The sequence below is a fragment of the Aptenodytes patagonicus genome, chromosome 3 (genome assembly GCF_965638725.1).
Source record: "Aptenodytes patagonicus chromosome 3, bAptPat1.pri.cur, whole genome shotgun sequence".
In the NCBI taxonomy this organism is placed as follows: Eukaryota; Metazoa; Chordata; class Aves; order Sphenisciformes; family Spheniscidae; genus Aptenodytes; species Aptenodytes patagonicus.
Window position 1 is genome coordinate 101,668,581 of NC_134951.1, and position 15,140 is coordinate 101,683,720.

The 15,140-nt window shown below is 37.6% G+C and overlaps 1 protein-coding gene across 1 annotated transcript in view; it reads right to left on the minus strand.

Annotated features, from left to right (window-relative positions):
• Nucleotides 1-15,140, minus strand: part of CAMKMT (calmodulin-lysine N-methyltransferase) — a 223,285-nt gene that overhangs the window by 33,200 nt on the left and 174,945 nt on the right. The window contains exons 4-7 of the mRNA XM_076334423.1: nt 10,660-10,720; nt 7,558-7,612; nt 6,441-6,504; nt 1,361-1,427 (exon numbers count right to left, since the gene is read on the minus strand). Of these exons, the coding sequence (XP_076190538.1) occupies nt 1,361-1,427; nt 6,441-6,504; nt 7,558-7,612; nt 10,660-10,720 (247 nt within the window). The remainder of the gene's footprint in view (nt 1-1,360; nt 1,428-6,440; nt 6,505-7,557; nt 7,613-10,659; nt 10,721-15,140) is intronic.

A 15,140-nucleotide genomic window follows, 5' to 3' on the forward strand; every position in this document is an offset into this window, starting at 1 on the left:
CAGGGATGAGTGTCTGAGGTTGCTCGCAAGAAGCGTTCAGCACATGGAACCTGAAAGACCATTCCTGGGGCCCGCGTGGCCTTTGTCTACTTGGCAGGCACTTATTAGGATGCAGAGATATATCTCTAAGTTATATGCACGTACATCCTAATGAAGGCAGAATTTTTCTAACCCTAAGCGCTCACTTAAAAGAACTTCTCTACACAGAATGGCTACATAAGTGTAGGGATAAATGATGTGAATGATAGCCATTAAAATTGTATGGGTTTAACACTCTATGTTAATAAGCTTATTCTGCTGTAACAGCCTGCCTTTCTTAGCCCTTTTTCAACTTTACTTTTGTCACTTTGAGAAGGACAGAGAGCCCTTCTGGAATGAGAATCATCAAAAAAAAAAAAAAAAGAAGATTTAGACACAAAAGAGTGCACTACTTGCTCTTAGGTAGCCATCTCTAAGCACATTCTGATTCTTAACCCTGTATCACGAATATGAAGTACTTTACAATTTACTTTTCAAATACTACAAGAGATGAACACACTTCAAGTTTTCAGCTGCTTCCAGTCCCTACTCTACCTGGAGATGCCTCAATGAAATAGACAGTTAAAGAGCTAACCTCAGTGGCACCACTCCAGTGGCTCTGGAGACGATCTGAAACCAAATTCTCTGAACCTCTACAACGCGCACCCTCCAGAGCATGCTTTCAGGGCTAACTCAGAGACAACAGAGCTGGTGCACTATGAGAAAAATGCTGGGTGCGCCCTGCACCTTAGGACATAGTCAGCGAGAGAAGGGCCCCAGCACGCTGTGCCTGGCTCCCATGCTCCCCATCTGTCCTTGCAGCAACAACGCGATACTGATTGCACAGACAGGATAACCAAAAAACTTCCCATGGATGCTCCGACAACATCTACCTCAGGGGCAAACGCGATTTGTTGCCACCCTGAATTCTCAGAGCTATTTAAAATGAAACTTGCCAGTGATTTAGGTACATTCATTCCAAGCCTCACATTCAGTACAATGGGTAATGTTGACTCCGAAGCAGCCACATTTCAACCATGCACTAAACCACGGCTTGAAGAGACATAGTGTATGTTAAAAAAAAAAAAAAAAAAAAAAGGAAAGAGAGGTTATGTCACCGAGTTTCATCATACTGTATTTGCTATATTAAAAAGCAATTACTTTTTTTTTCCCAATACTTCCAAATTTCTGTCTTGCATCACTTACCTACTTATATTGTATATACATCTGTGTCAGCATCAGTAATATAGGTCACACTGTCACACTTTTGCATACATTTCACATTTACATTAAATATACAATTACATGCAAGAATCAGTAAAACAGTTTAGTAGAATCTTACCAGCTTGACACCTTCTGCGCCTTAAATACTCCTGCATTTTGGTTTCTTGTGATGATCTCACTTACATCTGTAGCGTATTTGTTAAGAATTATCTATAAAACTAGAGCAGTAATAAAAATAACAAAAAATACTTTTTTCCATTGTTAATACCTTCATAATGTCTTTTGTCATTTGGTCTTCTTTAATCTGTGCTAACAGTCAGTCTTTTCAGAAGCATAAATTTTACATTGCTACTCCAGCACATCAGCCATACATCTACGCGGCAACTTGCACTTGTTGCCTGTCTCTATTGACTGGCTCACTAGATCACAGTGCTGAGGTTTTGGAGGCTTATGGGTTTTGAGTTTCTGCCCTGCCACAAGACACGCACCTTTGTTCCTGGCTCTGTCTGGGTGAAATCCAGCACACAAGGGGAGCACCTTAACCTATCGGCAAGGGAGTTTCTAGTCCATTTGCTTTCTTGAGAATGGTTTGGAACCACCATAAAAGATAGTACAAAGCAATAAACGCCTTTTCTTCCCCATAGGCACTGCAACAACGCCTCAGCCTCCTGTCTCAATGCCTCAGCCTCGTATCTCAGCTTCTTTCAGTTTGGAAGATCAGGTCACAAAATTGGGTAGCCATTCAGGCAGGCCAAAGCAAAGGCTGTCAATGAAAAGTTTCAAGGGAAGCTGTGCCCAGTCATCTATGCCTAGAAAGATAACCTTCATAATCAATCATTTGTGGTTAGTGAGAAGCCATAGGAAGGAAAAGGTGTAGCAATTAACCAAGGAACTATGAGAATACTAAATGGCACCCAGTGTGAATCCATACATATTGGAGCAATTCACTCTCAAATTTAAAGATTATCTTAAAGGGACAATGTTGATAAAGACGTCAATGATCACTCTTTCTTATTTAAGGTACAGAAAATCTGATGCTAATTAGGAGGACGTTTCTAGGTGCACAAAATATGTTGAATTCTTCTTTGCAAGTGCTCTTATAAGAAAATTGAACACAGTGTCAGGCTAATTTAAAATATCACTAATGTATCTTTTTATTTGCTTTGCTGAAATCACATAATTGTCCTTCCAACGCAGTTGACTATTTAAGAAAAGTCATTTTAGGAAAGCCTCTATTCAAACAATGAGAAAGAAAAGACAACTGGTATTTTGTGATGCCAAAAACTAGAAATGGAATGACAGAAAACTGGTTTAAACAAATCTGTGTAGTTTGGACACGCCTTTTAAATCTTTTCCGCAATATGCAGTGAGAAATAGTAATGAATAGTCCACGCCTGTGAAGGAAAAGGAAGGCATAAATAATTCCATGAGCAAAGTATGCTGTTTTGAAGTAGAGGCAGAAGTAACATTGTTATAAATTAGCTACACTGCACTTAAATTATATAACTGAGCAAAACTATTAATAATTGTTGTAAACATGTTAACACTAGCTTTTTTTAAATAATTTATATGCCCATGTCTTCAGGCATTCAGGCTGAACATGACCTTTCTAACCTAAATATCCCAGGACTGTTGAAAGATCCATACACTATATTTTAATGGCCATTATAGTGCACTGCAACAATGTTTTGTATTATTGATGCTTTCAGGCAGTAGTTCAAGTCACTACTGCATGGTGTGAAAGAGAGTTAAGGCAGAAGGTACACAGCCTCTCTGAAATAGGAGACAATTTTTACTAAAAATTAATCTCATCCTTGGATTTGCACATGTCGAAATGAGTATAGATGCTTCCAGTGTTCTGGGGAAACAGAATTTGATGTTCATGACTGACTACGTCATAGATACTACCTAAGTTAGAAAATTTGTATCTGAATGCATATCACCCAAAATTACAAAGGGGGATGAATCTGATAACTTTGCCTATGTATATCTTTATTCTTCACTTGAAATATCGATATTTTTCTTTTTAATACTTTATTTAAATGATCCTGAAAGAACTTAGATAAAACACACTAAACCAACAATAAAGTTTTGAACAAAGCTGCAAAAGTAGTTACATCTGTCTTTATTTTATCGATTTTGCAACATAAATGATCTGTTAATAAATTAAAATCTGCCCATGATAAGCAAAAGGAGCGAGTTGGAATGAAGTCTTTTAAATGGACTAGTAACTCAATTCATAAAATCCTTTTAAAAACCTCCATAAACCTCATGCATAAGACCACTGATTAATATAAAATATAGCTATATATTTCACAGTGAAATGGTTAAAATGACAATGATTTGAAATTAACATATTCATAAATTGTTTTAACTTGTAACATTTCAGTAACATATCCTAATATAGATATTGAAAACATACATAGTGAATACTTCATGTGGCAGTATGAAATGGAGACTAATATGAAGAATGTCAAAAATTAAAAGAAAAATCAATCCTCAAAAGCTTGAGACTTCACAAAGCAAAGCTGTTAGTTACGCTCACTGAATAGCAATAACAACAACAAAAACAACAATAATTATGATGATGATGATGATAATACAAAGGCAGATTCTCAGATGCAATGCACTATAGCCAGGTCGATTTTCAATTACATTTCCCTGATGTATTCATTTGTTTCTTAATGTGCTCATCTTGCCCATTAAAAATAATTAGCAGGCTTGCTTGGCGATTTCCTGGCTTCTGACAGTGATTTTTTTTTCTTTTTTTGTTGACAACCACTTTTACTTTTTGGAAAGTAATTTTTGGATATTATAGTATGACTGGCATGTAATTTAAGCTTCCTAAGAAATTTAAAGGGAAGATGTAAACAGTAATTTTTAAACAAGATTATTTTAATCTATAATACCTACATAAAAAGCATAATACTAGGCATTAACTATTCCTGAAGAGCAGAATCTAGAAAAGAAAACAGTATTTTATCCCACATTAATTTAATTTGGTATGCTAAACAATCAAAAAATACCATCAGCAATAATAAAAATTAGCAGAAATACATCATTTGTAATCTGTGGCACTCGGGGCCAGCTACTATTTCCAATTACACTAAACATTCTTACTGATTTCAGCAAATCTGGTGTGGCTGAAACAGGTCTAAATTTAGCCTAAACTTCTGTTATAGCTAGTCACGTAGAAAAGAATGCAAAAGAAAATTACCATAAGACAGATCATAAAATTACTGCTGAAGTCCATAAAACACATAAAATGCAACATAAATTTTATTATGTGCATTTTTAAGAATACATTCCACCTACACTGTAAAGTTCTTAGTCTGCTGCACTTTGGCACCCTGCTAATATTAAGCCCATTGTAAAATCCAACACAATAAAAGCACTTTGAATGCTGAGCCTTCAGAGCACCAAATGTTAAAAAAGAAAAATAAATTCCTGTTAGAGCCTTCCACCAATCGCTTCTCTGAAAGGGATTCACTGAGTGAATACAGATGAAGACTTCTTGTAAGACTTTTGGAAAGAAAAGATATTTCTCAAACGTATTGTGAAAAACTAAGGTGTGCTAATTAGATGACATTAACAGTATCTTTTTCAGGAATAAAAGCACTTTAATTTGTTTAAATCCAAAGACTGAGTGAATACTTTTAGCACTCGCCAATTTTCCTTGCTGTAGAAGACTTCTAAATTTCAAAAAAGTTCAGGTATGTTTACGGAATCTGCTATGCAAGACATTTGCTGACTTGATGATTACTGAGCTCACCTGAAGCTTTCTGTGGGTAAAACGACCTTTTGTTAAATACCTATGCTTCTATAAAACACCAGGTTGTTTTGTTAGGCTAGTTTTGAAACACTTTTTTTCTCCCACTTTTTTTTTCTTCATAATGACATAGAAGAAAGATTGAAAGGGGTGATGCTGATTAAAATACACAGAATAATGAATACTTCCTCCTCAAGACATGAGTATAACAAACTAGAATTTAACAAAATAAGAATCCCCGGAACACAACTGAGAACTTGCATTTTCAAGAAAAAGGAGACTTTTATAAGGCTTCCTTCAAGTTTTAAAAGATACGATCTAGGCTGACTGGTTTTTCCATGAAATTGTTAAGGTGTTGTAAGCAATTATAGTTACCTCAGTTACCTCTAAGAAAGTCTTTTTAAAGGTAGCAGCTAATATTATTGCACTGCAATGTCTCCTGTTTTAACAGTCATCAGCAACTGCAGTTTTTTTAAAGCACAAATTAGTTTATTTTTTTCGCTAAGTACTCATTATGTCAGCTCTCAAGTACATACAAAACTCAAATCTAAATAATTCTGATGATGCAGTGGCCAAAACCTGAAAAACTAGTCTGCCTTAAAATGCAAATGGAAAAATTACCAATGGACAAAAGCAAATAGATATCTTCCTTTTTTCCCCTCTCAATTTCTAAGGGCTATTAGCATTCACTGTATATATCTGTTCTTGTTCTGTGCTGATATTTAATGTCACCACAAATTATATTCACTCATTCTCTCGCTTAGCCAAAGTCCGGTTCAATTTTCTGAACTATGCGTTCATATTAGAAGGGCATAATAGCAATTTATTCTAATACAAGAAATATAATAAAATACTTTCTACAAGGGACAGAGGAGTTTTGCAATCTTACATCAAGAGAAATAATGATAAATTGCTAATTGATTAAGCACACTAAATGGGTAATTTGTAGGCAGTTATAACTTAGCAGCAGCAATGAAACCATGCATTTCAATATACACTGGAAAAGCTATGACAATATAAAAATACTGGGTATGTTTTAAGAGGCTAGTATCTGTAAGTCAAAAAAAAAAATCTAGTTCTTCTGCAAAACGAGTATGTGAAGGGGAGCTAATGATTTGATTCACTGCTACACCTCCTGTAACGTGCAGCATACACACAAGGAATCTTTCAGCACTCAACCATAAGGCAAATATTTACTACTATACTTGCTCTATACCAACACGTACATTTTTAATTAAAGAAGAAAATGTGGCATTTATTGTGGGGGAAGCTGTAGCTCTGTTCAAGATATTCTACATCTATTTTTTAATTACTTATGCGGGGACTTTTTCTTAATATACCCCATGCTGTCTGTCTTTATATTGATTGTTACTCAGCCAGTAAAAAGGAACGAGCACAACAAACCAGTTTTCTATCTGAATAAGGATACTTTTGATGGCCTTTTCATTTCCATCAGTTAACAGAACTTCTTTGACATCTGCAGAAATAGCAACCTGAAAAAAAGAGCACAGCAAACAATGAGCAAATATGCTTGTCTGTGTGGAAGTGAAGACAGGAGTGACAAGCCTTCAGTATCATGCTTCCTCACCTATTTCTCTGTAACAATCTTCAATCTTTTTTCATTTTATGTCTGCATTATTTTAATCATTCAATCAAATCAGTCAATACTTTTATCATTCCATTTGCGGGAGCCTCTATCTTGCTATCATTCTGTTCCGTAATTGCATTGTGACAGCGGATGATGGTATTCTGAGAGGCTTTCATTTGCGGGCTTCTGTTTATCTAGTAGAGCCATCATACAAGGCTGTCACTCTGCCTTTCAGCTTGCTTCTGTCTGACTGCCTGATGCCCTTCATATAACTTTGCATTGCAGGCAGATGGCTTTGTAAGGGTAATTTTTTTGTGAGCTTTGACATGCTCGCACATTGGGCTGTAACCTCGACACATTGTATAAGAGCGACAGGTTTGTCAAATGCCAATCAGTGTAACAATATGCTTTTATTTGTAGAGACATAAAAACTTGTCTAATGCACTGCACTGCTACATAATATCTCCTGAATACATGACTCAGAACCCAGAGAATGGTGAACGACTCTCCTGAATGGCCAATCTAATTCAAAAGAATCTAATTACCGAGAGCTCTGGATCATGTTTGTTGGTGTAATAATGCAGGCAAAACATTAGCAGCTATATCATGGTGCTCCAACTGTGATTCGCCAGGCTATTCCTGTATCTTAGCAAATGGGACTATAATCTGAAAAAAAAAAAAATGCTTTGGCTATGGCAATGAAAGACAGACCGTACGTGGCCTGGAATATCACAACAAGAGATATTGACTGCACGGAGGTAAAATGTTTCTGCTCATCGAGGCAACCATAAAATCAATATGATACGAAAGTAAGTCAATCTAGAAGGTCTCTCAAGACTCTGCAGCTTGACCGCAGCTGAGGCTGTTGACAGTTCTCTGACCCAGCAGTTGGAGGCACTGGAACATTTTTCCTTTTGTTTCTTCCTCTGAATGGGATTGGAATTGAGAAAAGACCTACCATGAGCCCAGCCAAGCATGTCATGCCACCCCCTAGCTCACACACAGCAAGGTCCCTGAAAGAGAGAAAGGAAATGGTAGAACCCATACAAATTAGATGAAAATGGTCAGAGAGACATATATGTTACAAGAACAAATTGCCATCTGCAGTAAGAACTGAGCTACCAGGAAGTTGTAGAGACATGACTAGGCTACCTCATGTCGTTTTGCGTTTTAAAAATAATTATGAAATAGAAAAGTCACAAAGCAGGCAAATCAGTGGGGGTTCCCTCATTAGTGTTCAGTGCAACATTACCACCGCTGAGCTGAAAAATCTGAGAAGGTTCCCTTTTTTCCCTTGTCAATGGCTCTGTCTTTTAGAACTAAACTAGCTAGAGTAGCGAAAGATAATTGTTAGGAAAGGATAACAATGTTAATCCACATTCATTCTTGCAAAAACAGTTAGAGAAGTAAATGGGGAAATTAATATTATTTATATATCTCTCCATATAGTTATGCCTAAAAGCCTTTTTATATTAAAAAAGAGACAAGTTTTAAAACAAGCCATATACCACAAAACAATTACACATGAAGAAATCCGATCCTTCAATTAGCACTTAAAGCTGCAAGTGACCTACAAACAATGCTGTTATGAACAACGATGGGAGCAGCAAACAGTTAAGCCACAGAAAACTAAACGAAGTTAGTGTCAAGAGCCTAAACTGAGCCCGAGCAGAGGGTTGAATACACGGTCTAAAAGGCTGCTTTTAACTTAGACCATACTGTGCTGTTATTAAGACGTGCATGTGAAATATAATTTGGCACAGAGAGCGTGCCGGATGGGAGCTTGCAGGGGGAGCCATAAAGAATGTCCTCCAGAGCCATGGCCTGCCCTAGGAGGGGAGGAGGGAGGGATGCTGACCCCGCGCCAAAACTGCGTGAAGCGGCGTCTAGGGCAAGGCAGAGCCTCAGTTTAGGAACATGCTGCTTTATAGCTAAATCTGCGGCAACTGTTACAGCTGGCAGAAACGTTCCCATTGAGACATTTTTGACAGGCAGAAAATGGAATTTCAGCTAAACAGATTTTGTTTTGGTGCACCTTTTCTTCTCCCCTTTCTTCTCCCCTAAAATACCAACATTTGAAAACCTATTTTTATGTGAAAGTACTACATCCCTACTCGCTCAACACTGATATTTAGAAAGAGCATCTAGGATGCCGTATCAGTATCAGTATACAGATGCTGATATTTTGTTCACTGGGGCCAGCGGACTAGGCTGAGTGACAGTATACTAATGCTTGCTGTCTAGATGGGATAGATTTATTTTTCTTAGACTCCACAAATTTTATTTGAAAAAAGTCTAGTTGTCCTATTTAGTGGAAATGAGACAAAAGACGGACATAGTTCGGAGGAACAAACTGTACATAAACCCAATGAGAATATATAACAGATGTGGGAAATTTGCAGTTTGTGGTTTAAATAGAATGATTATAGGTTTTTCCTCACATAAGTTTTTATTTTTCTAAACCATATATGTCATATATATTAAAAGTATATACATATGGTTACATATATATAAAATTTACAGGGCACTTAATCTTTTGTAAGAGTCATGCTTATCGAAATAAACACAGGAAAGTATCTAGCGTGGGGTTTTTAGTGCATTTTGAACCAAATTTGCATGTACATAATATATGAGCATACACACACACACATATACACGTATATATTTATGCATATAAATAATTTATTTCAGTGCAAAGTTCCCTTATTAGCAAATTTTAAAAATCATATCCATCTCTCAGGCAGTATTTAGTGACGTTTATCAATGAGAATTAACTAAGAAACTCTACTCTGAGCGTACTGTTGAGAGGGCATAATCCCGAGAAATCAGGATGTGAAACTGCCCATTTCCTCTGTGGAAGTTTGACTGATCGCTGTCTCCGAGTATCCAGGCTTGCACACCCAAACTAGGAAAATACCCTGTTAGTGAGCAGCGCAGGGAGGTTGGCTGTGAAGAGCCTCTGAGAACAAGCAGAGCGTACGAGCCACGGCATGGGGCTGGACGGCAAAGTGCTACAGGGACACCACTACAGCAGCAAAAGTCACACAATGCGGTGCCCAGCTAAACTCGGAGGAAGGAGTTTAATCTGGAAGCAACTACCAGATTAGGTGTGTTAGCTGCCTCCTCTAATGGGGTGGGCTTCGATCAGGTGGCGGACGGAGTAGAAATGAGGCTTTACAAACCAGAGCATGCTTTGGTGCCAGGTCTTTGATTTCAGATAGGAGTCTGAGCAAGCTGCAGGAACCAGCTCCCAGCTGATGCGCTTTCAGCTTTGGTACAAGGGGCAGGGACTTACAGCTCGGTCTTCCCTATTTTACCAACACCATATGTACACAGACTGAGGGATTTTGTATACTCCAAGCTGGTTTACTTGGTATTAGCCTTGCACCCTCACTTAGAACACAATTTACGCCTCCAAATGCATTGTTATAATGGCTTTTCTTGCATCCCATTCATCCTCTGGACAATGAAACGTCAAGGATTTCCAAGCGTAAAGCTCTGTATACTCAAGGGGAAAGAGAGAGGACGCAGGATGGATTTTATTTTTAGGTGTTCCTATTGAAGCCTTGATAACCGTCTTCTACAAGTTTGGAAAATGTGAAAAAACAAAAACAAATAAAAGTGCAGGATGTCTCAAAATTGTTTCACAACACTTAAATACAGGTGCAAATTCCTCCATAGCTATATGCAGTGATTATTATGTATTTTATCAAGTAATATTTTGCTTGCTTTTGCAACAGATGTCAGTTTAAAGAATGTCTTTTGTTTCTCCTGACCTTCACAATCAGTACTGATCGATTGGAGCTTCACTTTTGTTTCCCAAAAATCAAAGTGAAATAAAACGCCTTGAGTGGCAATCAAAAGTCTTTGACATATAGCAGAAAGCTTGCTGTGCAATATTAGTACCCAAAGGCAGCTCAGAATTCTTTGTTAAGAGCAACATGCTTTCACCTTGAACATTTTAAATTTAATCTGAAGACTTAAATCATAGCCATCTTTACCATGCAGATACAATAAAACTAACAGATTGGAAAATATCTTTTTATGTTTAACTCCGTACCTGAATATTTCATTGTGCTTTAGGCAGTAGTAAGCCAGCACTTCTTCAGATGGCCAGAGACCTATAAAACAAAGATATTTGCCTTCTTAAAACAGATTTTTTTTTTTGTCTAAAATAATATTTGAATACATATTACCATCCGCAGACTTCTACCAACTGTTTCATTTTCTAAATTTGCCATAATACCATGGAATAAAGAAAAAACCAAGACTTTTAATGGAAGACTTCTGATTAAGCATTGGAACTGAATATTTCTTAGATTTCATCCCGAGTAATGATCAGAAATTTACTTTGTAGATACATGCACACACACATAAACATACACATATATCTGTACACATACATACAATTGTGAAGACTTTAAAAGTTATATAAAACTTCAGTCTATGAAACTTCTGACATTTGGGCATTCACATGAACATCAAACTGTTTGTACCAGGCGAGATGAGAGGCCCACCTTGCCTTGTAGCCTGTTTCTAACAGTAGACAGGAGCCCCCTCCTTTTTCATCAGCTGTCCTTTACAGTCATTTTGTTTCTTCCCAGTTTCTTTTTATTTAGCTCCTTTTCTCTTAGGTTTTGTTAGGTAAGGCATCAATCTGACTGTGACACTGACCAGTAACACGTGATAAGGACAAATACAGGACTAGGGCAATAACGCAGCATGATTTCTAGCTGTGGCTCAAGAAGTTCCTGAGGAGAAGAGGAGGTACAAGTGATAAGTTCTGTTTAATGGTCTCCAAAGGATTTTTCTAGTTGTTTTGTGGACTGCGGTAAACTTTCCATAGCTGCAACGTCCCGTGGCTGGAAGCACTGCAGTTTTACCATGCTGTATAAAGAAACATCTCCTCTCTCTTGTTTTGTACTTGCCTCCCTGTCATTTTCATCTAAGGCCCTCTAGTTCTCGTATGGGAATAGACAGGAGCAATCATGCTTTTTTCACCTAATCTGTATTATTTGTGACTTTAAAAGCTTTCATCATAAAACTTACACTGGTCATTGTCAACCTTCGCAAGTACTTGGAGGCATCCATGCAAATTCACCCCTTCAACACCATTCACTCATGAAACTCGCTGTTTCGTCAGACTAGTTTCCCACCTCACTTGAACATCTAAACTGAAGCGCCGTGGCCCACGGAGAGGGCAGCACAGATCCTGTGTGGCTCGCACGCTCTCCTGCAGGCACCAGTCTCCATTGCTGGAGGGAGCCTGCGGAAAACAGACTCGTATTCAGGCACTTGAGTTAGGTTCCCAAAGTTCAGGGAGGATGAATCAAAGGCATATGCGGCCAAATTACGGTTGTACGTGTTTTCCATCTGCTGTTGCTTAGCGATGAAAAAACAGGCTTACATGTCTATCCACAGGTAAAAATCAGGGTTAGCCCCCCCCCCCCCCCCCCAACACATTATGAACGAATGTGACAGAAACTTAATAGTATGAACTACAGACACTTCAACGGTTTCACTAAACTTAAAAACAGACATGTGGGAGCATCCTTTAGATATTTCTAGACAGGTAAACTGAATTCCATGCAGCTTACTATGTATGTGCATCCTTTAGATCATTTTTTATAATTTTTTATTCTCGAGACTTTAAAAACATCACAACATATTTAATAGAAGCAGAAGTTTGGGAGAAAAACTGTCTCCCTTTTAAATGACTTCGAGCCTGATTGTAACCATCAAGTATATAATTCTTCCTTTCATCCAGTAAGTACTCTGAACTACCCTTACTCATAGTGGTAAATAATGACAATTTATTAATATGTTGTCTGCCTGCAGACCAAGCAAAAGCCTAGACGGGATTTGGCCAAAACTTTGCATATAACTTTTGTATGACAAAGATCTTAAAGGTAAGAAAGATAGAGTGACTATTCATATGTATGACAAAACCACTAAAGCAATATTGGTATTTGTCCTGTTTATGACAGTTTAGACTGATTAGGTGTTTGCAAATGTGCTATTTTGCTTAGACTTGCTAAGGGTTAAAATAAAATATTCACACACGACTACCCATTCTTCAGTGAAACATACACTAAGAATTGTACAGGATTTTCCATCTCCCTTTTGAGCATTTCAATGCTTTTGAGCATTGAAATATACTAAAATGACAGATTTTGCAATAAATATAATAACTGTTTAAATATTTTAGTGTACAATATAAAGAATGTTTCAGTTTGCGGTGACTGGTGTATACTCAAGCAATAAAAGTGCTTTTTTAATATTTAGTGAAGACACGGCTAATTTAATACCATTTATAATACTTATATCTCACATTACAAAAAACCCCTCACACCCACAAACACAAAAAACCTAAACCCTTTTATAGCAAACTTTTAGCCTGAGCGAGTTTTAAAAATACTTGTCAGTTGTAGCAAAATCCTTCAACATCTGAGTTTTCAGTACCCTCAGTCAAACGTCTCTCACTTTTCTACGGTTATTATTGAAAGGGCACTTTGAATGGTGCCACTAAAGCTCTTATGAGGGGTCACCGTTCTTTCCCCTGCTACCATTACAATGTTGATACCGTCTGAAACTGCAGGTGTATCAGATAGCTCTGTGCTGAGAGAAGGGTAAAGCACCTTTGGAAAGACAACGCTCTTCTTCAGGCAGATGCTAGCGATGCGCACGACTCTCCTCCCCGCTCCCTTCCCCCACAGGGAAGGAAGTATCACCTCAGCAATGATGTAAGTGGCTGGCAGCTAAAGAAGCAGGAGTCAGGAGGTCTTTCACAAACACAGGTCTCAAGTGTGGAAGCACACAGTGCTTCCAGCTAAGCCAAGAAGCCAGAATACCTGCGTTAATTTTAGTAAAAGGAAAAGCTTCTCGTGCTTGAACAGGTAGGTAAGCCTCTTTACCTTCAAAACAGGGATAAGCTGAAAGATCCATGTGGAGGAGTTTGCATTCTGTCTTCTTCCCCTTCACTCTGACCTACATTCACCAACACAATGACCTACATTTTGAAGTTGCAAGTATAAGATAGTTCTGCTTCTGTTAGAAAACACACAGCTGTAATGCAGAAATGCAGCAATTCCTATGAGTTAACAACTACCACTAGGTCACGAAAAGCATAATTTATTTCCTGCAAACACATACATATGGATATGGATTAAGTTTCCTGTGAATACACTTAAAATAATTCTTTCATATTTAAAATAAAATTATTCTCATTTTGTATTATGAATTTGATTATAAATACATAATGTTGGATGGGTACCTATTTGCATGTGCAATTACTTACACACGATAGTCAATTATTTACACATCTATAGGCAAAAGAATATCAGAAGGCCCCCAAATGGTGCTTGTATTTAAAAGGCTATAAATATACTATAAGCCCTAGGCAGAGGGGCTAAAAATCTCACTGTACAAGGAAACAGAGAGAAACAAGCGTCTCTTTTTGCAAAAATAAATATTTTGCGACATTTGCTGGAGGTTTTAAAACTCTCTATCACCTTGAAAAGTACGACGTGAAAACAGAGAACAGTTGCCAGAATACATTGGCATCTCTATTGAAAGAAATAAAAAAATTAAGTTGTGTTGGTATTTAAAGGAGAGCCTCAAGAAGGACTGTGATTTGGCATGTCGGAAGACATGGGAGAGAGAGAGTGCTCACAGAGCAATGCCTGCCCGCATTTCAACTCTTGGCAAGTATCCTTTCACCATTAGGATGGAGTAAGAGATCCACTACAAGTATGTGCCGTAAGAGCGATGATGTCTACGTCCAGACAGGTTCATGATACTTTCTACAGCAGTAGGGGTAGAAAAACATTATCACTAAATAGTATGATGATGGCTGGAGAAATGCTACCTATGTAGAGACATACAAAATGCAGGCATTTCTACGGCATGGATCACCATGTCATAAAATCTCACCACAGTAATGGAGTCTACCTCACAAGAACTTGATGACATTATGAATTTCTATTGTCCCAATTTTGCACATTAGGAGCCAAACTAGGAGACAGAGGCAGATTAAGTTACTTAAACACACAGAACAAAATTAGGGGAAGGCCAAGAAAAAAACCTGAGTCATCCTAACACCTTGAGGTATGATGTAACCCAAAAAGACACCCAAACTTTTCCTACAGAGGAACAACACTAACAAAAATCACAATAATGCTAAGAATACATAAATTAAGTTGGTTTTATTACTCTCATAGTGCTTGCTAATGGAAAGTGTCAGGTCCTTCTGCACTAGCCACGGTGCAACAAGTTCAACCTTCAAAACACGTGGACTAAACCACGCGTAGACAGCCTTCTGAGGATGTTTTGTTTTAACCATCAGGTGGAGCACCACTAGGCCAAAGCAACACAAAACCTGTGTTTCTTCTGTGCCGAATCTAAAAATGCTGAATCCTGTATGATATTACAAAAAATTTGCTTCTAGAAGTAAATTATCCAGTATTTAAAAAAAAAAAAAAAAAAATATTCTTTCTCCTCTGTAGCTTTTTACCACATATTTTAAAGAATGCTGTCACACAT